This window comes from Nothobranchius furzeri, chromosome 5 (assembly GCF_043380555.1).
Source record: "Nothobranchius furzeri strain GRZ-AD chromosome 5, NfurGRZ-RIMD1, whole genome shotgun sequence".
In the NCBI taxonomy this organism is placed as follows: domain Eukaryota; kingdom Metazoa; phylum Chordata; class Actinopteri; order Cyprinodontiformes; family Nothobranchiidae; genus Nothobranchius; species Nothobranchius furzeri.
This window is the reverse complement of record NC_091745.1, coordinates 15,745,567-15,769,228: the sequence shown is the minus strand read 5'-3', so window position 1 is coordinate 15,769,228 and position 23,662 is coordinate 15,745,567. Positions and strand designations below refer to the sequence as shown.

At 43.9% G+C, this 23,662-nt stretch overlaps 1 protein-coding gene across 2 annotated transcripts in view; it reads right to left on the bottom strand.

Moving 5' to 3' along the window:
• LOC107395456 (SH3 and cysteine-rich domain-containing protein 2) overlaps window positions 1-23,662 on the bottom strand; it is a 64,776-nt gene that overhangs the window by 2,068 nt on the left and 39,046 nt on the right. Inside the window, exons 3-10 of one of the 2 annotated variants that reach the window (XM_054738081.2) lie at window positions 21,063-21,157; window positions 15,108-15,192; window positions 10,980-11,095; window positions 8,514-8,583; window positions 8,252-8,361; window positions 8,084-8,172; window positions 3,766-3,817; window positions 2,414-2,551 (exon numbers count right to left, since the gene is read on the bottom strand). In XM_054738081.2, the coding sequence (XP_054594056.1) occupies window positions 2,414-2,551; window positions 3,766-3,817; window positions 8,084-8,172; window positions 8,252-8,361; window positions 8,514-8,583; window positions 10,980-11,095; window positions 15,108-15,192; window positions 21,063-21,157 (755 nt within the window). The remainder of the gene's footprint in view (window positions 1-2,413; window positions 2,552-3,765; window positions 3,818-8,083; window positions 8,173-8,251; window positions 8,362-8,513; window positions 8,584-10,979; window positions 11,096-15,107; window positions 15,193-21,062; window positions 21,158-23,662) is intronic. The other variant, XM_054738082.2, reaches the window with a different exon arrangement.

The window sequence follows — 23,662 nt, the reverse complement described above, 5'->3', positions numbered from 1 at the left end:
ATTTTTTCAACGATGAGAACGGGAGAAGGGGCTCCCGGATGCCCCTCTGGGACAGATCCAGTTGGGTATATCATGGACTCCTGGAAACAGTGGAACCTGATCTGCCTCTCCCAGCTGTCTGTAGAGGATTCTGAAGACGTGTGGATATCCGTGGTGTTGGTGTAAGGTTTCCTGCTTTTTGGCCTGGGAGGTTATCTGGCTTACGGGAAAATTAACGAGCTGTCAAGGAATATTGGCTTACTCCCGGAGCTCAGAGATGGATTGCACCACACTGTGAATGCACAAACTCATATAATTGTCGAGATGAGTCGTAAGCTTGGAACTTGGGCTGAGATTCATGCGTTGGCATAAAAGATGGATGCCATCAAGGAGAAAGTTGACATATCAGCACGGACTGGGATAGATTAATTACGCCATTATTGGATTTTGAGAGGTGGAGGACCAAAGAAACTTTAAGACAGAGTGGAAATTATCTCTGTCTGGCCCCAAAACAAGTTTTGGTGCCCTTGAGCCTGTGAGGCTGAAGCGATAACTCCCCCTCAGAAGAAATGTGGAATGCTGCTGTCACCATGGCAACTCTGTCTCCCTATCCCAGTCTGGGCGGGACTGTGACCGGTGATGGCCGTTGAATAGTTTCCAGGAGTCACTGTGCCCTCTAAACCCAACGACCTCCCACCCCTGTCCAAACGGAGGTGATGAGCGCTGCTTATTGCGGCTGCATGCACTGACATGTGGAGAGCCCCCAACCCTACCTCCCCACCTAGTGGACACTTATGTTGCGTTATGTCTAAAGTCTGTTGCATTTCTGTCTGAGGTGTTTTTTTGCAGAGCAAAGCTGCCCTCCCTGTTGAGGGTAACTCTTAAGTGCCTTTTTTTCCTCCGCCTGACCCAATCCTCGTGTAAACCCTCGGATCTCTACTAAGGTAGCACGACTCGGGTTGCGAATGACCACAGTCGCCAATTCTTGTCATGTGTCTATGCCTATGTATGCCATGTTCTGTGTCCCCTTGGTCCCCAGCCCCCTCCTGTTCTTCCTCAGGTTCTCATCATGTGTCTTCTTGTGTTCCCCAGCTCCCTCTAGGCTTCCCTCATGTCTCCTCCTAATCACTCCCTCATAGTTCGTGGTTAGTTTTAGTCCTCCTAACCCCGCTAGTCATTAGTTGTTTATCTTTTTGCCCTTAGTCTTTAAGTTTAGTTATTTAGCGCTTTTGAGATTATGGTTTATCTTCCCCTCTGCTTTAGTTCTTCCCCCATTTTGTTATATGAATGCACCTGTCTTCCCTCCAGACCTCACTCCTCACACCTGTCACCTGTTCCCCTGATTGCCTCCCTCTTTGTGAAAAGCCTGTCTTGTCCCTCAGTGTTTGTTGGTTCGTTGTCATATTGTCTACGTTGTTCGTTCCCCTCTCGAGTATTTCCAAAGTCTATGCTCATGTGTGAGTTTTGTTTGTTTTTCGAGTCTTCAGTTTGTTTTTGAAAGTTAATCTTATTTTTGTGCCGTGGATTTGTGCACATCCTCCTTGATAAAGGAATTGTTTTCTTTAAAACCTCTCCTGCCTTGAGTCGTTCTGGGATTTCTGCATTTTGGTTCCAACCTCCAACTCTAAACGTGACAATGTATGTCTGATCTCAGAATTGTGTGTGCTGAAACTTTAATTCCCTCTGGGATTAATAAAGTATCTTTGAATTTGAATTGAATTTTGAAATAGATTAATCCAAATGTTTGCTGAATGACTTATTATTGTTGGCTGTAAATTCCAAACACATTTACAAAAGTTTGACACATTTATGTAGCTTTCTCATTGACATTATTTGCTTTTAACTCATTCACTGCCAGCCAGCCGTTTCCTGATCACTAACGGCCTTCGCTGCCAGCGTTTCTCACCGTTTTAACTGTTTTTATAAGAGTCACAGAACGTTGCGCGCTAGCATGATGTCGACACCAAAACAACCAAAACAAAGCGGAGACTCACCTCTTACATCAGGAAGAATCCGCGTGTTTCGAGCGTTATCCGTTCTTTCATAATCCGTTGTTGAATTGTGATCGGCAGAAGCTTTTCTGGTTCGCGCCTCACTTTTTTTTACAGCAGCGGCCCAAAACGATCTCCTAACACATGGATATTCTGCTTCCTGATCACGTGACGTGTGACGTATGCGGATGAAGATCGACTTTAGAGTTGAGATGTTTGTTCTCTAAGCGCGGGGGCTCGTTTCGATGCTCAAACAGTAAAAAATTGCAAATGGCGACTTTAGTCGTCATTGGCAGTGAATGAGTTAACATTAGGATTAATGTAAAAAATCCATGACACAGAAGTTAAAGGAATGGCATATTTAAGATAAATAGATTTAAGCATATCTGAATAAATGCAGGTCCAAACCGCAGCTGATACTAGCCAACACTAGTTTTCTGTACCTGGGATTCCCTCACTGCCATGTGTCCTTTGTCCCGGTTGCCAGGAAACCCCTGGATGACTCGCCAAACCCGCTCTCCGGGTCGGACTCTTTGCACAAAGTTGGAAGGAAAAAATCCAACTCTGTCACCACTTTTACCCTGGAGAGCAGAGCAGAAAAAACACTGTTTAGTTTTATTTATTCTAAAAGTCAAAATTTAAATATTTAGTGTGAAGACTTTAAAATGAATATTTAGCTAAGGTACAAATTCTGATTGCCGAGAGAAAAGAAATGGTTTAACAGAATGTTATATGTTACAAGATGTTATATCTGGATGTGCTCAGAGAGAACCAAATTATCTGATAATTTATCTCTGGAGGAACTCACACAAACCTACCATCAAAACAACTTAGAGATGTTTTAAAAGGTCTCCCTGCTTTTACATTTTTGGCAGTGTGAAGTTGCATGGTTGTACAAAACAGAACTATTTAGGAGTGATGGTGGCTCTTTTACTTAATTTATGCTTTCCAGATAGGCTGTCATCATCTATTTATTTATTCATGAGGGAGAATCAAGGAGGCACATTATTTATTCATCAGTCAAAATTGTGCTGAATGCATTGATGAATCATTGAAGCTGCAGGGTTATGTGTGAATTTGCTTTCCATAAAAAAAGAAGAAAAGAACAAAAGCCCAAAAGATGCCATCCCATTTCTGTTGCTGTAAACTGGTGATGAGTTTTGTGCGACTATTTCACCGTTGGCCACCAGCTGCCTCAGGTGTAGCCATGTTTACTGACGTGATTCACAAACTATACACATTAGTGATGAACAGATGAGTCACAGATCATACGTCACTTAAAGATTTATTGGTGTGGACATGCAGATTGATACTATTAAAAATCTGCTGCCTCACGTAAGATTACGTAAGTTTTTACCTGCATTGAATACCAGGCCTGTGGATAAGGCACACCCAGACTTATGTCTGGATGCATCCTGTCTGGGACTGAAACATGCACAAATGCACAATCACTCCCTCGTGGACATTTATTTCCATCGAGAGTAAGTGAAGCTCATTACAGACTCAATAAACACCTTGTTGAAGTTGAAACACCAGTCACGTTCGTTGTGCTGAATTCTTTTGGTAATTTTCAGAGGAAATGGTGTTCTATTCCTGTAAGGGGCAGCCTGCATGTTTATGAAATACAAAGCAGGTGTTTGGCACAAAAGTGTCAATTTAAGCACTTGAATTGGCAGATTTGCAAACTAGATGCACACCTTTTAGGACAATCAAGATGACACAATAACTGGCATACACAGCGACAAGTTCACACATACACACACACTCAGAGGCTTGCTAATGATCTATTACCCACCTTCCACCACTCCTCATTAGAGTCGTCTGTGACCTGCACCCGATCGCCCGGACTAAAGGAAATACAACAGGAGAAAGGATTTTTAAAATGATGCACACATGGGGAAGGTGAATGAGGTGGAGAAGAAAAGAGGACGAGGAGATGAAAGTGGCGGGGAGATGAGGTGATGGGTGCAGGAAAGAGAGAAAAGAGAGCAGAGAACAAGCACAAAAGATGACATTATCTAGCTAAGCACAAAAAGCTGTAGCTCACATGGTTACAAAGCTGTGGCAGTAAAACGTGAACGAGTCTTGGTGTGTTTTTGCAGGAGACAAAGCAGCTGACAGTAGAATGTCTACACCATAACCTTTAACGGTGGGGATTGGTCTTCAGTTGACCCCACCCAGCCTCCATTCTGACCAAGTAACAAGACTTTTGAACACACACACACACACACACACACACACACACACACACACACACACACACACACACACACACACACACACACACACACACACACACACACACACACACACACACACACACACACACACACAAACATTGAGCAGGGGAATGGCACACACACACACACAAACACCAACTGGGGCACGACACGCATACACACACACACCGAGCTGGGGACAAAGAGGCTGGAGCTACAGAACGTGAAGGAAGACCTGGAGGGCTGGGGATGAATGAATGACACAGGACCTGGGAGGAATTGACTTTAAAGGGCTACAAACATAACACACATAATTGAGACGCAGACAAAGGACACATGAGGGCGCTATGAGACACAGAAGGGAATCTAGAGAGGATGGAGAACATCAGGAGACACATGAAGGAAGAGGCAGATGCAGACCATGACAGCATGAACCATAAACGCTGCAAGTTGTGAAGCGCGTTCCATCCGCGAGCCGCATCACCAAGCGGAAAGTAAATGCGTCAAGCATAAACCAAGTTTTAGGCTCCCTAAAATGAATCATAAAGGGAAGTGAGCAAGGAGTGTGCAGCAGAGTGGGGAGCGGGTGCTGGGAATGTCCTGGTTTAGAAGATGCTCTGAAGAGCTGGGTCTTCAGGAGTTTCCGTTCTTGCAGGGCTTGGTAGGTCATTCCACATCTGTGGATTGACACATGAAAAGAGTCTGGATTGTCCTGAGCGTGGTGTAGGCACTGCTAGCTGACGATCCTTTGATGACCAGAGCGGCCGAGCCGAGACGTAAGCCTTTGCAAGAGGATTCAGGTAGATGGGAGCTGTACCATCCAGGGCTTTGTATGCTAGTGTTAGCTATTTGAATTTGAATCGTGCAGCTAACGGTAGCCAAAGGGGCTCAGTGAACAGAGGAGGGACATGTGCTCTTTTAGGCTGATTAACCATAACCAAGTGGGTTCTATTCCTAACCTTAACCCTAACTAAAAGTTAATTCATACCAGAGCTCTAAAAACAAGTTTTGGGGGTTTTCCTTTGTGGGGACCAGCCATATGTCCCCACAAGGTCAAAAGGTCCCCACATTGCAGGATAAACCCAAGAAATTGTCCCCAGAAGGTAGTCTAAGGAGCTTTGAAAGAAAAGCGTCTGGACTTCTTTGAGTTGCTTGAAGACGTTTCACCTCTCATCCGAGAGGCTTCTTCAGTTCTAAGGTCAAATGGTGGAGTCCCAGATTCAAACCCAGTGGGAGTTTCCCCCGAAGAGGGAACAAAAGACCCCCTGATGATCTTCTACGTAAACACATTAGCCTTGTGGGCGACTAGACTACAATGACCTGGATGGCTGAGAACCTTCACAGACATATCCCCAGAAGGTAATGAATACATGGTTCACTCACACACACACACACACACACACACACACACACACACACACACACACACACAAGCACGCACGCACGCACGCACGCACGCACGCACACACACACACACACACACACACACACACATACGCACACACACACACGCGCACACACACACACACACGCACACACACACACACACACACACACGCACACGCACACGCACGCACACACACACACACACACACACACACACACACACACACACACACACACACACACACACACACACACACAGCGCCCACTGTCCCAAAAACAAGAGGACAAATGTCCCAGTTGCTTGAAAGTCTTTTGGTTGTCCTACACGAGCACAGCTTAAACACACAGTAGCAGCTCAGAAATTTACAGCAGTTTTACTTTGGTGGCTGCTAATAAGTTTCTAATTTAGTTTATATCTTTGGACACATTTTGCAGACTATTTTTCTTTTGGAGTTCTCTGCATGCAGCTATAGGTATGTGTCTAACAGTGGGATTGACCTACTTTAACTGATGACTGTGGGAACAGCAGATCTGCCTAATGGCAGTAAAATATGCTTTTATACTCTTCCAAAGTTGGGTGGTTGATCTAATTTTACTTGCAATTTACATATTGTTGTCATGGTTATTTTGACCCACATACTCTGCAGTAGTTCCTATCTATATAGGCCGGATCCAGGACATTGCATTGGGAAAATCTGTTTTTAGGCTGATTACTGACACCTCTTTAAGGATGTTAAGTTTAAAATCTCCAGTCAAGCCTGATTTGTTCTTTATGTCTGCATAACATGCATTAGGATGTGAGAATGACACTAATCAGCACAACTTTGCTGCCTCAGTTGTTATGATGGCAGTTCATTTAAACTCCAGGGTAGACTATCCAGAAGCAGCAGGACCTTTTCTAGCTGTGGGCACCACCAGAGTAGAACGTATTCAAGAATGGCAACAAGCAGTTGTTTAGTCCATTGTTGGGTCGTAGAGTCAAGAAGGACAGCAAAGGAATCACCTCCCTCCAACAAAGACATTCGGCTAAAGGTTGGGAATCCGACTCCCGTCTGGATAAATGACAGTGTCCTGCCAACAGTGAAACAACTGAGATACTTATGTGTGGAGTTGTTTCTGTACTCACAGTTTTGCTTCAGAACAGCCTTGAGAAGAGAATGGTCCCTAAACGCCCTCCCAGAGGAACTCCTCACAACCATCTGAGATCAGTGCGATGATAACAATATCGGAGCTTCATTCCACGAGCCTAACGTAAAAATTAAGTGGCTCAGGAAGAAAAACATACATTTTGGATCCCTTTCACGGAAACTCCCTTTTATCCTATTGACAACTTGCGGTTCAGCATCAGTCAGCATCTTAACCAGACATCAGCTGGCAGCATGCCAGCATGGAAGAGAAGTGTCAACACTTTAAACATTGACCCTTAGCATCAACTTAATGTAATTATCAATTAAAGCCTTAAAAATGTAGGAAGTGCTTGTTAATATACTTCAGTAACCATAAGAACAGGGTTAGATGATAAATGACCTGTACTTGTGCACCACCTTTCTGAGTCAGAGGACTCCAAAGCTTTACACTGCAGTGAATCATTAATCCATGCACACACACATTTGCACCCTGGTGGTGATGAGCTATAGTGTAGCCACAGCTGCCCAGGCAGAGGCAAGGCTGCAACACAATCTATGCCAGTGGTCCCTCCGACCACCACCAGCAGGCAAGGAGGATGAAGTGTCTTGCCCAAGGATACAACAACTGACAGGGGCCTGAGTTTGAACTGGCAACCCACTGGTCACATGACAACCTCCTAACCCCTAAGCCGCTGTTGCACCCCACAAACATCTGATCAAAAGATTGAAACAAACTGAAACATCAAACTAATATGTGTGTCATTCTCAGAACCTTTGGTCAGAATCGTAGATTTACTAGTTTCATGTATGTCAGCAGAAACTGATGTCCAAATGGACCTCTCCAGTCCTGGAAGAATTTACTTCTCATTATTTCCCATACGTACAACGACCCTCTCAAAGCCAGAGCACGGGTAGCTCCTAAGAGTCCCAACCAACTACCTACGTTATCTACACACCATCAGAAATACCCTCGCACCACAATGTCTGCCCTTCATCTACAGAGCTTCTACTTTGATATTTTACTTTGTTTCCTGAGACTGTCTCTTCCATTTGCTCAACGCCACGCCACTTCCCTTTATATCACTCTCTCTCTCCTTTCATCTCTCAGTTGTTCATTGTCTTCATCCTCTCTCCTGCTAGGAGCAAAGCTCAGCCACTGCTTCTATATGGGAACAGTGATGGGATCTGGGTTTATAATTAGTTGTCCTCAAGGGCGCCCCGGCACCGTCCTCTACAGATGGCAGGAACGTTTCATCCTACATGAACAACCGCCAGGGCAAATCGCAGGGGAGGACCAAACGCACAGTAAAGCAATGTGCAGATACACACAGACACACACACATGCATCTCTTGCATACGTGTGTGTCTGACTTTTACTCACTGTAGTTCCAGGTCGTTCTGCTCCTGAGGCAGAAACTTGTAGAGTGCTACGTAGGTGTGGATAGAGTGGACTTCAATGCGTTTGGACACCTGGACACGGGAAGATAGTGAGACAAAAACACACATCCCAGAATTAAAACAACAAAGAGTGGCTTTTACAGAGTGGTACCTTTACACCACTGTCTTCTGCAGGAACCTGAGCCTGCTCACTGCTCAGGTCGTCCTCTTTCTCCATCTCACTCTCTGGAACAGGAGGATCTGGGAGGACTGCAAGATCCTCTATAAATGTGACATAAAGAAAGGCCTTTACAGTCATGTAATTAGCACATTTTTACAAGCAGCCACATTAAATCTCTCACACAGCCAGTCGTGCACGTGTAAACACAGCAGAAACGACACAAACGTGCAGGCAGACACACAGCAGTGTTTACCCCCCGTCTCCTGAGTTATCTCCTCCTCCATGCTGCTCTGTCTCAGCTGACTCTCCTCAACTCCCTCCCCCTCAGAGAAGGAAATAGAGGATACAATAAAATGTTAGCAGCAGGCTGTCAAAAGTGGTCTTATTTATTTATTTTTTTACTCAATTGATGTTTGACTAGTTGTGTCAGAACAAGAGAAAGTTTCACTGTAATTTCTTTAAACTCACACCTAAAAGCATGCCAAACCATTTTAAAGTTAAGAAGTTTAAGTAAACGTTTGTAAGAAAACGGTCAAGATAAATACAGATTTGGCTGTTAATCTGTCAATTGTACTGATATTGTTCTAAATGTATATGTGATAGTGGCTGAATATTTGGGATCTGTTTTAATGTTGTCAAGAGTTGCTAATACATTTTATCAATAAAGACCCCAGAATAGAGGGTGGGCCAGGTGCCCATGTGATCTTGACGGCGCAACTCATGGGGGGAATCCAGTGCTGCTAGTCCTGCTGGATCTCACTGCAGCTTTTAAACTGTGGACCGTGAAGTGCTGCTCCATCGTTTTGAGCACTATGTGGGGGTTTCTGGTCCGGCCCTGAGCTGGTTTAGATCGTATCTAAATGGCTGGTTAGTGTGAGGATGGGCGGTTTCTCTTCTGCCTTCTCACATCTGCCTTGGGGGTACCCCAGGGTTCAATATTGGGACCCCTGTTGTTTTCAATTTACATTCTTTCGCTGGGTGACATTGTGCGGAAGTATGGAATTGGTTTCCACCTGTACGCTGATGAATGCCAGTTATACCTATCCTTGGATTGTACTGGAGACCGTACAATCCATACATAAAAGCAATTTATGGATTGTGTGACTGAAGCCAAGGCATGGATGGTTGAGAACTTCTAGTTTCTCAATGAAAATAATACTGAGGCTGTGTTGTTTGGACCAGTTGGTCACTTTGACTCTTCTAATGTGGACTGTGCTGAATTCAATTGTTATCCGAGTGCTTCTCAATCTCAATCAGTCAATCTTGGAGTGAGGATTTACAATGCTTTCTGTTTCAATGCTCATGTCAGTGCTGTGGTATCGTCCTCTTTTTATCATCTGAGGCGTTTGGCTAAAGCGAAGTCATTTTTGACTCGACGGGATCTTGAGACTGTTGTTCATGCCTTCATCACCTCACGCCTTGACTACTGTAACTCTGTCTTATTTGGTGTAAGTCAGGGTACTGTAGCTCGCCTACAGCTTGTTCAGAACGCTGCAGCGAGATTTTTGGAAGGCAAGAGAAAGAATAAACACACCACTCCAATTCTGGCAGCTCAGCACGGCTACCTGTCAGTGTCAGAGTTCATTTTAAACTTCTCTTAATGGTGTTCAAGGCAATGAATGAGTCGACCCCTGCCTATTTGTCAGAGGTGTTGCAGCCACGCGTTCCTGGTCGGGTACTTCGTTCTGCACCAACTACTGCTACTGCAATAACTTACTCGGTTCCCAAAGCTCGGCTGGACAAGAGGGGATAGGACGTTCTCGGTAGTGGGTCCGAGATTAAGGAATGCCCTTCCCTTAACCGTTAGGCTTTTAACTCTGGGTTAGCTGTTGCTGACATTGATACATGCTCTTATTGTGTTATGTTTATAATGTTGGTTTTTAGTTGTCCCTGCTGGTTTTATTTTGATTGTACAGCACTTTGGTGGCATGTTTCATGCCTGTAAGGTGCTTAAAGGTTGATTTGATCCGATTTGACCTCTATTACCCAATCAGTGTTTGTTTCTGACCACAACTCCTCATCCGGACTATAGAACTGAAGAGGCTTCTTGGACAAGAGGTGAAAATCTTCAGGTCCTGCTGTTTCCAGCTAAACTCTCCAGATTATCATACCCTGGACTGGACAGTGTTCATTTTGTTGATGAAATATTTCAGTTTATTATTATTATTTTTTTGTGACTAATGACTTGCGAACAAAGACTAGGTGTAGTTGACGTTTCCTTTACAGAGGTTGGACATTAGTGCATTAGAAGAAAAATGCATGTTTTAATCTGTCAAAATTGATTTTTATTTTTTATCCACTAAATCATGACTTCAATTAAAAATAATTTTAGTTAAAAAACTAAAAGTAAATGAAAAATTCTTGTCAAAATTAACACTGGCCTTGGATGACTGAGCATCTACGTATCCCATCCTTTAACTATCGCTAAATAATAAAGGTTTCACAAACTGGTTTGAAAAGTCTAGTTTATGAACTAAAACTGAGCAAAGATGGTATAAATTTTGTGGAATTGCCCTTTAGCCAAACAGTCTTTTCCCTGAAACTGGCTGCAATAGTCTGACAGCTGCTTTTCTAATACCTGATTTTGTTCTAACGGCCTTTGTTTCCTGATAGCTGATGCATTTTAGCTTAAGTCAGACATGTAAGTGTATGTTGTCTAAAATATGAGACACACACTGAACTGTCCTCTACTCGCACTCGCAGGGTCATCACGTCATACCAAACTGCGTGTTGGTGATTCTGATAAACTGCCAAAACTGGAACGGCTCATCTGTGCCAAGGACGTCCCGTAGCGCAAGGCAGCATAGACAGGGTCTACACGCTTCCGTACAGCCTCTGAAACCACACACACACACACACACACACACACACACACACACACACACACACACACACACACACACACACACACGTTTGAATAAAATAACACGTAAAATATTAATTGACTCCAAGTGTTTGCTGCAGACACGCTGCAATTAGGACATGCTGAGATAACACAGAACTTCAGAACCATTGTGCCTGTGCAAATCTGGTGGAACCGGTCTAAATATAACCGTAGTGGAGCATCCAGTCCTGATCCTAAGCAACCCACTTTAGATCTGTGCGGGTGCGGCAGCCAAAAGTTTAAATCACATCAAGACAATAACTCTGCAACTCTGAGTCCAACAGGAGCTGCTGTTCGATTAAAGGAGAATATAAAATGAAACTTAAAATATGGAAATCCTGTCGAAGTCTTCATGTCTGGAGTTCATGGAGACTGCAGCGCCGTGGCAGAATTCCTGAAATTAGGACGTTAATTCTCTGCTCCTCTTTCCATCCTGCTCAACACAAGCTGGATGTAGGGCCGAGGTGTGTGTGTGTGTGTGTGTGTGTGTGTGTGTGTGTGTGTGTGTGTGTGTGTGTGTGTGTGTGTGTGTGTGTGTGTGTGTGAGATTTGCAGTTGGTTCTGATGTGCTCTAAATTCAACGGGAATCTTACACACTTAAGTTCTGACACCAGAGTGGAGTATTTAGACACACTTTGGTTCTCTGTCTTATTTGTCTCCTTTACAAAGTGTACAGCTTTTAGATTTTGTTTTCAAAGTCAAACTGTGCATGTTTCACTAAAGGGTCGGTCCTTTTGGTTATGGCACCATTCAGACTCGCTCTCTTTCCACGAATATTCTCACCTTCACCCAGCTTGTTCTTGTATAAACAGAGAAATTAATTTCTAATTGCAGCAAATCAGCTTTTATTACTTTGAGATTACATCTTAGAACATCAACTGTCCTGTTGCAGCAATTAGACTCCTCCCTCATAAAGGAGATGCAACATCAACACAAGAATTCACTCCAAAGGCTAATTCAGACTGTGTTATAGCAGCTGTGAGGAAATGCATCATTTAACATGAAAATGGAGTCAACTGGTGGCGCCTGGGTCACATGCGACTATGATTATTGCATCTGGCTTATGAATTATTGAATTATTGGTTTAAAAATCCACAACCTGTTAGATGATTTTGTTTCAGCCATAAGCATCTCTAGCCAGTTTTGGGGGGTGCTGACCCCAACTGAATCCCAGCACCCCTAAAAGCTATTGCAGGAGGGACCCCACCCCTTTGTGCTCCCAAAGCAACCGATGGGACACTGCGCTCCGACACATTGCCAACATAATATCACAATACAAAAGGGCTAGAGCATAATCTTTATGGAATTGTAAAAAATTCATACATAATTCAGGGTTTCCCTCAGAAAATGAGTGAAGTCTGGCGGATTCGGCCATCTGGGGGGGGGGGGGGGGGGGGGGGGATAGTTAAATACTGCTATAGGGCTTGTGATCACACTTGAGTACACATAGCATTATGGGATGTGTGCGGCCATGTTGGAAGGCTGACGAGTGTAAGCACACGTGAAACAAATGATACTGTCGCAGAGAAGAAGCGGATTTGGGTGAAAGAAAGTGTTTAACATTATAAAATCCCAAAAAAAGGGTGCGGGATGGACTGAGATAGGTTATATAAAAACGTCAGGGACCAGTATGTGGACAAAATCAGAGTTAACAATGGTTTTTATCCACATGAAAGACCCAAGACTGGAGCACTGATGGCATATTGTTGCCGCTGCAGTTCAGCGTAACAGACATTTTCAGCTTTCATGTTTGTGGTTTGAGTGGATTTAAACATCCAGATGAGAGGTAAATGTTTTATTTATGTTTATGTTTATGTATTTAGCAGACGCTTTTGTCCAAAGCGACTTACAAGTGATAATCGGCATATTGCCCTTGAGGCTAACAACAACAATAACAACAACAACATTGACATCAGTCATGGAGAGTAGGGAACAAGGAGTGGACAGTAGAGAGAGGGGACGGGTGCAGGCAAGGTGCTAGTTAAGAAGATGCTCTCTGAAGAGCAGGGTCTTCAGGAGTTTCTTGAAAATTTGCTGTTTTTTCTAGTAAAACTGTCAAAATTGTCATCCTACAGAAGAAGTGTAGCAAGAAAAGATGTGTTGTGTGTCAGCGCACCCGCACTAGCTCACCGGTATGTGAGTGTAGCCTCTGTGTGTGTGTGTGTGTGTGTGTCTGTGTGTGTGTGTGTGCTTGTCGTGGTTATACCTCTAAGCAGGAATACGGTGAAAAGATAGCTTGTGTTCCACCTTTATTCCCCTGGCAATCACGTGTGTCACCCCACAACTCAGCAATGATTTACTAGAGTTGTGTAATATAACTGATCAAGTGAATAATAGGTTAATTTAAGCTGCAATAATGAGACTGAGCGTACTGTTTACAGTAGTAAGAAGTAAGGAATCACACGCCTCCAACAGGGCGGACGCGTCAGTGATGACGTCACGATCACAAGCCCTATAGTAGTTGTTTGGCTAAGCTAATGGGGTCAAATGTTAGCCTGAAGCTAACAACATTAGCATGGATAAGCTGAGCTGTGAGCAAAAGCAGATCAGCATCCGGGGGCGTAGCAGTGGAAATAAAATAACATTAAATTATAGAGAGGGATTTTTTTTTTGCCCTTTCAAAGGGTGTTTTGTTCAATGTTTAAAGTTTCAAGAACAGCCTGTAACCATAACAACAGAGTCCCTCATCACTGGTGAGCTGATGGCTAGTGAATAAAATTGGTTATTTTTCTTAAACTCACCAGCTCGGTGGCCTAGTGGTATGAGTGTCCACTCTGAGACTGGATGATCGTGGGTTCAGATCCATGGCTGGGTCATACCAAAGACTTTAAAATGGGACCCAATGCTTCCCTGCTTGACACTCAGCATTAGGGGTTAGATTGGGGGTTAAACCACCGAATAGTTCCTGAGCGCGGCCGTGGCTGCAGCTGACCGCTCCCCCAGGAGTTAGGTCAACTGTGGAGAGCAAATTTCACCAGCGTGTGACAACTAATGGGACTTTAACCTTTAAATCTATTAAGAAACTTGACCATAACTGTCTGATTGTAAAATGGTTCAATTTCAAACCAAAATGGAGAGAGATGAAACACGTTAAAATATTTCTAACGGTAACTAATATAAATGTGGCCAACTGCCTGCGTAAAGAATCCCCACCATTCCACTTGAGCTGTTTAATGAGAACACTTTAATTAAGAGGACACTGTGTGACTGGGACTCGGCGGGATGCAACCTCAACAGACCCTGCAGAGTCTCGGGTGCTGACTGTGATGATGGCTAATTTTGTTCTGATGGATGAGCACAACAAGGAAGTGACAACATAAGCTAACCCTCAGCAGGCTACTTCTTGAGAGATGAAGCAGTGTTTCATCTCCATCGGTAACACAAGCCACCATCTACAGACGGTGAACAACTTCAGGCCAAGAATATTTTTTTTATTTTGTACTAGCTTTATTTGACAGACATAGCAATTCAGAGTGTGTTTGGAAGTGAGTGGGGAGGATTTTCTGTGAAAGATGACTGCGGCTCAGGAGAGAGCTGGCTATTGCTCACCTTCGTCATAAATTACAGCGCATTTCTGTGTTTATGGAGATGTTCGACATGCAAACTGCAGAGCCTGACATTAAACTTCTCTCCAGCGCAAATCATAAACAGAGATTAAAAAACATAAACATCAGGGCTTATAAATATTTATGCACACACTTTCAGGGTGCAGACTGTCCACCGAGGAGCTGGATTAGTTTTCCTCTTTATCAGTGGTGGTATTTTTTATTTATTTTTTTGGTCTTTTTTCCACTTGGTGCTCCACATTTGTCAGATGAGAGCAAGGCAGTTTTGTTACGGTACACACACACACACAAATCTAAAGATAAACCAAATCGCTAGACAGAGCAACGTCACAAAACAAAAGCACAAACAAACCAGCTCTAACACACACACACACGTGAGCACTTGGCGAGAGCTCACCTTGGCTTGGCTGAACTTCCTTTACGACAGCCAATTGGTCATTGACGAGCATCGGCGAGCTGAAGTTTCGCTTGAACGCTCCAGACTAATAGAAGAAAGCAGAAAGCAGAAAGCAGAATGACTTTTTCAGCTTCCATTACTTCCTGAATATAGACTCGGCCCGTAGGAAAATGGCCCGGACTGTGTAGTGGTTCCAGGACTTAAATGGAGTCGTATGAAAATGACTGAATCAGAAACACATTGAGTCACAAAGACATGCATGCACACAGTGGCACCTGCTGCAGGAAGAGAGCTTGTTTCTGCCACAGTGGTTCAACCGAACCACTTCCATATGTGCACACGGCTCACACAGGCATGATCCAAAGTCTCTGTGTCTCCATGTCTGCAATTTCACACTGAATTAAGCTCCATAAATGTTTCAGCTTGTCTACACTTGTAGATCAGCTTCTCTTTTTGTCACGTCAAGGAGAGGAATCAAAGGTACCGAGTGACACCTTTAATTCCAGATGAGATTGTCAGATTCTGTAGGGTGATCATGTTACACCTTTTACTGCCCTTTTCAATCTCCTACATCTCCCTCTGCGTTGGTGCAAAGCTGTCAGGCTGCACCGAGCTGCCTTAGCACCCTGCTCTTAAAATGTCTCCTGGTTGCTCTGAGCAGCCTCCTGCTGCATGCTAATGTCCCCCCCCCCCCCCCCCCCCCCCCGCAGCAGAGGATAAACAGAAAACACTCAAATCAGTTCCAGTTTGAAGAAAAATTTTGCAGGTTCCTCGTAATATTTAAATGTGTGAGTGTGTACTTTTAATAAAACATCCAGTCAATTTCTTGGGGCTGAATTGTAAATTTTATGTAAATTATTTCAAGGGATGGTAGAACCAACCTTCACACACATAAATGAAAGACTTCTTGGTCCTTTCCACATAACTTCTTCCAAACTTTGTCAGATCATTTTCAGTCCTAAACTCCTGTGAGATGCACAAAGTTATGGAGAAAAATAAGCCCAACTTTGGAGCACCTGAGTTAGATTACAAAAACAGGTAATTTTTTCACATGTCAGTTCCTGAGGGATTACTTTTGGTGTTAACTTATGGAGATATTTGAATTACACTGAGGAAGAGTCGCTTTAATAGCCCGGTCTTCTTTTGGTTTGTCCCTTCAGGGGACACCACAGCGATTCATCCGTCTATTTAGTCCCATCTTCTGCATCCTCTATACCCTTTCACCCCATCCATAAATCTCCTTTTTGGTCTTCCTCTAGGTCTCCTGTGGGGTGGCTCCAACTCAGAATCCTTCCACCTATGTAATCATTGTCTCTCCTGTGGACATGTCCAAACCATCTCAGTCTGTCCTCTCCGACTTTATCCCCAGAACATCTAACATCAGCTGTCTCTCTGAAGGACTTATTCCTGACCCTATCCATGCTTGTCACTCCCAAAGAGAACCTCAACATCTTGAGCTCTACAACCTCCAGCGCTGCCTCCTGTCTTTCTCGTGGACGCTGTCTCTAAACCAGACAACATGGTCTCACCTTCTGCACCTGTCCTTTCATTCCTGCTGAAAGCTTTTATCACACATCACACCCAAAACTTTTCTCCACCCAACCTGCTTCTTCACCTCTTTTCCACTCTGCTGCTGTGGACAGTAGACCTTAGGTACTTAACGTCCTCTACCGTCTTTACTTCTACTCCCTGTAACATCACCGTTCCACTTGTGTCCTTCTCATTTCCACACGTGTTCAGACTTGCTGTGACTAATCTTCATTCCTCTCTTTGCCAGCACACATCTCCATCTCTCTAGCTTCTCCTCTACCTGCACCCTGCTCTCACTGCAGATCACAATGTCATCTGCAAACATCACAATTCATGGAGACTCCCGTCCAACATCCCGTCAGTTTGTCCATCACCACAGCAAACAACACGCAGTCCCACCCCCACCATGACCTCCTCTGTCACTCCTGCAGCACACCTCACTGCTGTCTCACACCTCTCTGCTGTCTCACAGCTCTCATATATGTTCTAATGATAATAGAAATATGAACATCTGGATGTAATATCTTCCTTTAGTGCAGACGCCCAATTGGGCAAAAATCTTTAAGTTGAAAGCATCTGCATGCCCCAACCATAAAACATTCTTCTGAGCCAAATACCTCAATAGATTTGAGGATTCATTAGATTCAATATTTAATTGTCCAGATGTAAAGCAGGTCCATAGTTGAACTGAACAGATGACTTTCTTTGAACAGTAGTGTCCTCCTCAGTCGTCATCCATTTAATCCACTTTGGCTCAAACAGTCTTTGTTGTCATAGATGGAGCTGCTTCTGTTCTGGCGACGGCTCTAGAGCTGGCTGGATAAAGGAGGACATCCTGAGCTTCCTCTTCAAAAGACTCAACAACAAAGAGTTTTTATTGAGATGATTCTTTAGATCCACTCTAAGTCATAAGATCCTTCCTTCCCACAGCAGGACCCAGCTCTTCCAAGAACCTTTAGCAATAAGCTACTGCAACTTCTAATTTTTCTTTGAGATTCATCTAGTAAAGCAATTCTGAACTGAACTGGCTTTGCAATCAGTTTTTTTGTATCAACATCCAGGAAGCTTGTCTACAGTCCAGTGGACCTTAAACTTCGGAGTAATCTATAACTGTTTTTAGAGAAAAATGAAGAAACGTGCAGATTACCTTCTAGCCACTCAACAAAAATATAAAGGCAACACCTTTGTTTCTGCTCCGATTTTTCATGAGATGGACTTAAAGATATAAAATTCATTCCAGATACACAATATTACCATTTCTCTCAAACATTGTTCACAAATCAGTTTAAATGTGTGATAGTGAGCACTTCTGCTTTGCTGAGATAATCCATCCCATCTCACAGGTGTGCCACATCAAGATGCTGATCTGACATCATGAGCAGTGCACAGATGTACCTTATAATGCCCACAATAAAAGGCCACCCTGGAACGTGCAGTTTTTTCTCACAGAAAAATGCCACAGATGCCACAAGCACTGAGGGAGCGTGCAATTGGCATGCTGACAGCAGGAATGTCAACCAGATCTGTTGCTTGTGCATTGAATGTTCATTTCTCCACCATAAGCTGTCTCCAAAGGCGGTTCAGAGAATATGGCAGTACATCCAACCGGCCTCACAACCACAGACGACGTGTAACCACACCAGCCCAGGACCTCCACATCCAGCAGGTTCACCTCCAAGATTGTCTGAGACCAGCCACTCAGACAGCTGCTGAAACAATTGGTTTGCATAACCAAACAATTTCTGCACAAACTGTCAGAAACCGTCTCAGGGAAGATCAACTGCATGCTCGTCGTCCTCATCGGGGTCTTGACCTGACTCCAGCTCGTCGCCGTAACAGACTTAAGTGGGCAAATGCTCACATTTGATGGCGTCTGGCACATTGGAGAGGTGTTCTCTTCACGGATGAATCTCGATTTACATTGTTCAGGGCAGATGGCAGACAGCGTGTGTGGCATCGTGTGGGTGAGCGCTTTGCCGATGTCAATGTTGTGAATCGAGTGGCCCATGGTGGTGGTGGGATTATGGTATGGGCAGGCATCTATTATGGACGAAGAACACAGGTGCATTTTATTGATGGCATTTTGAATGCACAGAGATGCCTTGATGAGAGCCTGAGGCCCATTGTTGTGCCGTACATCCATGAACATCACCTAATGTTTCAGCAAGATAATGCACAGCCCCATGTTGCAAGGATCTGTACACAATTCTTGAAAATGTCCCAGTTCTTGCATGGCCAGCATACTCACCGGACATGTCACCCGTTGATCATGTTTGAGATGTGCTTGACTGGCGTATACGACAACGTGTACCAGTTCCCACTAATATCCAACAACTTCGCACAGCCATTGAAGAGGAGTGGACCAACATTCCACAGGCCACATTTGACAGTCTGATAAAGTCTATGCAAAGATGTGTTGCGCTGCATGAGGCAAATGGTGGTCACACCAGATACTGACCGGTTCTGGGTCCCCAGACCCCCAATAAAGCAAAAAACTGCACATTCCAGGGTGGCCTTTTATTGTGGGCAGTATAAGGTACACCTGTACTCATGATGTCAGATCAAATCAATCAAATCAAATCAAAGTTACTTTATTAATCCCAGAGGGAAATTAGAGTTTCAGTACACACAATTCAGAGATCAGACATACATGGGCAAGACACATGACAAGAATTGGTGACTGTGGTCATTCGCAACCCTGAGCCGCGCTACCTTAATAGGGATCAGAGGGGTTTACATGAGGGTTGGTTCAGGTGGAGGGGGAAAAAAGGCACTTCAGAGTTACCCTCCCTCCAGGAGGGCAGCTTTGCTCTGCAAAAAACACCTCAAACATATATGCAACAGACTTCAGACAACACAACATAAGTGTCCACTAGGTGGGGTGGTGGGTTGGGACTATCCCCACTTCAGTTCCTGCAGCCACGATAAGCAGCGCATGTCACCTCAGTGTGGATGGGGGAGGAGCATTGAGGGTTGGAGGGTTGCAGTGATCCTGGAATGTGTCAGCGGCCTTCCCGCAGTCCCGCCCAGGCTGGGAAAGGAGACAGAGTTGAGTTGCCATAGCGACGGCCCATTCCACATATCTTCTGAGGGGGGAGTTTTCGTTGGAGCCTTGCAGGCTCAAAGACGCCAGATTCCGATTAGAAATAGTTTTGGGGCCAGACAGAGATCATTTCCTCTCTGTCTTACAGTTTGTTGGTCCTCAACCTCTCAAAATCCCAATAATGGACATTAATCTGTCCCAATCCGTGCTGATTCGTCCACTCTATCCTTGATCTTTTGTGCCAATGAATGAATCTCCGCCAATGTCCCAAGCTTACGATTCATTTCGACAATAATGTGAGTCTGTGACTTCACAGCACGGTGCAAACCATCTCTGACCTCCGGGATCAAGCCAATATTCCTCGACAGCTCCAAGGCCGATCAGCAGGAAACCTGACACCAACACCACGAATATCCACACGTCTTCAGAGTCCTCCACAGACAGCTGAGATAGACACATCAAGTTCAGCTGTTTCCAGGAGTCCATGATGTGTCCAACTGGGTCTGTCCCAGAGGGGCATCCGGGAGCCCCTTCTCCCATTCTCATCGTTGAAAAAAATTTATCAATCACGTTGTGTGACCACCTGACGAGATCCATTTTAGAGAATTTCAGTTTCCAGTTTCCAGAAAAAATGCAGAAGCAGCCGTGCACCCAGCACACAGAGACAGACAAAGGCCTTGAGGATAAGATATGGAAGAGAGGAGGAAAACAGCATCTGCACCCTCCAAGAGCTGGAAGAAGATCAGCATCTTGATGTGGCACACCTGTGAGGTGGGATGGATTATCTCAGCAAAGCACAGGTGCCCACTATCACACATTTAGACTGATCTGTGAACAATGTTTGAGAGAGATGGTGATATTGTGTATCTGGAAAGAATTTTAGATCTTTAAGTCCATCTCGTGAAAAATCGGAGCAGAAACAAAGTTGTTGTGTTTATATTTTTGTTGAGTGTAATAAACATGCTTGTCAATCATTGTCTTTTTAACCTCCCAAGACAACTCTATCCTCAGCTTCCTGTCACCCACATAGAGTGTGGTACACACCCTGACACCAATCAACTCTGTGACTACTTTACTTTTCAACGGACAAACTAATTACCAGACTATTGTGATTTTTTAGTTTATGTCCCCATGGTCACGTCAGGCTTTTCATTTGTTGTTTTTAATTCATGTATTTAGCAAAAGCAAAGGTTTATTCGTTTAATTGAATTGATTGTCAACAATTTTTTTTTACTTTATTAAAACTTTAGTCAGTTTCAACCTTTTTCAGTGACTGTCTTGAGTTTTTCTTCCTTTAACAGAGTTTTGCCCGTGTCTGTCACATGTTGATGGAGTAAATGAAGATATTCTGGATGGTGGGAGAAGCCGGTGTGTACGCGTACCTTGCCATGGCACTGCTGCTGCGATAGTTCTGAGGTGCACCACAGGTGGGCAGCCATCTTGCAAGTTTTACACCGCAGAGCTTGTTTGGAGTTTCCTGCAGAGCGAGACAGAGGCGGCAAAATGAGGGCAGCGAACAGACGTCAGAGAAAACAAGAAAAAACATAAAGACAACAAAAAGGCCGCAGCAGGCTGCACGGAGAGCATTCACAGAAACCAATGTGGTCTTCAGATCAAAGCAGGTAATCCAGATCTGTCGCAGTTCTAACAGGCTGATGGAGCAGATGTGGCAGGAGCTGACAGCTTCATAATCAACAGCCCCTCTTAAAAAAACTAATAAGATTGGAACCAGCTTGCGATATTTCAGTCACAACTGATTTGGCAGTGATTCATCAAGCTTGTTTGTTTTCAATTTGAAGTGTTGAAATGATAAAATCCTCTTCAGCATCCAGATGTTTTCTCCTAATTACTTTTGTGATGAGATAACTACTATTTATTGTGTGAAGAGGACGGAACCCTGTTTATCGTCTGAACTGAAGAAAACTGATTTGGGAATTTGTCGTGGCTGTGACTACCATCAACAAGCCTCTTATGTAGTAGGAAAAAATCAGCAGGCTTGAAAAAAAGATTTATTTTTACCTTTAAGAGGAAAATTGATTCCACTTAATCAGCTTAACTAGAAGAGAGAGGCCAGATTTTATTTTATGAGTAGAACCAGAGCAAGGCAATGCATTACATAAATAAAACCAACAACGCAAGCAAAACAACAGCACAGACGCAAACACAAGGGAGCAGCTCGGGGACTGTAATCAGTCACACTGACAGAAAGCAGATCTAGCAGAAATACTGGTAGTTATTAGCTCACACAAGCGGTAAATTGGGGATAAATGTAGTTCTGAACTAGATCTGCTCTGAAGGAATGAAGCAAAGTTTTCGGCAAATGGGATTTAAATGAAGCAAGAACAATCAAATCAAATTCAAAGACACGTTATTAATCCCAGAGGGAAATTAGAGTTTCAGTACACACAATTCAGAGATCAGACAGACATACATGGGCAAGACACATGACAAGAATTGGTGACTGTGGTCATTCGCAACCCTGAGTCGCGCTACCTTAATAGAGATCAGAGGGTTACATGAGGATTGGTTCAGGTGGAGGGAAAAAAAGGCACTTCAGAGTTACCCTCCACAGGGAGGGCAGCTTTGCTCGAAAAAAAAAAAGCACCTCAGACAGACTGATATGCAACAGACTTCAGACAACACAACATAAGTGTCCACTAGGTGGGGTGGTGGGTTGGGACTATCCCCACTTCAGTTCCTGCAGCCACGATAGAAGCAGCGCATGTCACCTAGAGCTGAGGAAAATAATCAAATAATCGATGCATCGGGATGCGGACATAAACGATTCTGCATCGTAGAAGAGTACGCCATAATCGATTATAGTGGAATGTAGTTTTGTTTTTTTAACGGCGGCACCAGCGCAGATCCAAATCTGTCAGAGTGAGCCTCCTCCACATTTAACAAGTGGTTCTGCCTTAATGTGGTACTGCAGGGCTGAGCGCTTGAGTTGTAACCTGAGACCGAACTGGAACCGAATCAGCCCGATCGGTTCTGTTGGATTTGGGCCGTGAATTATGTTAATTGAGCGGGTTGTCACGTGGCGCGCTCCGCTCGCTCGATCAGCAACTGAGGGGGGGTGGGGGACTGCTCACACGAGAGGATCGGAGGACGCTCCTCCAAACCGATGCTCCAAACACGCATTATTATTTTCATAATTTAATTATTATTTCTCCTGGAAGCGCTCAGTCAGACTGCTTGTTGTAATGTAGGGAGATTCGGTCTTGGGGTGGGGGCGGGGTGGGGGCGGGGTCAATGACGGCGGCCGCAGCGTGATCGTCTGTCTTTTATTTTAGGGACACGGAGAAATTAAAAGGAGAGAGAAATAGAAGAAAGAAGTTCTTGTTCCACTTTATTATTTTGTTTCATGATGATAAACTGATGTTAAATTCATCTTAAATAGAAACTGGGAGGAAGCTTTGGTTCATTTTAGGTTACAGGAGATCTTGTCTCCTATGCTCCTCTAGAGAAAGCATGGACATGAGAGTTACATGGCGAGAGTCCCACAGGACAGGTTAGTGGAAAGGTTTGTAGTTAGCTGGTTAGTGAAGGAGATCCATCAGCTGGGTAATTTAATCCTAATCCAGCCCACAGCCTTCTGCTGGTGTTATTATCAGAAAGAATAAAACACACATCTTAAATATTATTGGAAGTGTAGAATTTGTTTTATGTTTTATTATTTTCTGCATCAAACAGAACTTGATTCATTCTCCAACATTTCAGAAATGAACCACTGGGTTCAAATAAAATAACAAACTAAGTCAAACATTTCATTTGGTGTTATTTCTGAGACCCTTCAACTGCGGCATAAATATCTGACTCTAGAGCTGCTCAGAGACATTAAATACTTATATATGAACCCATTATTGTATCTGATTATTACATTATGTTGTGTCCTGTGGGTTTTCAATTCTTTTTTAGATTTTGTGAGATTTTGTAAAGCGTGTTTTCTCAGCCTGAGGCGTGGTGTTGAAAGAGGAAACAG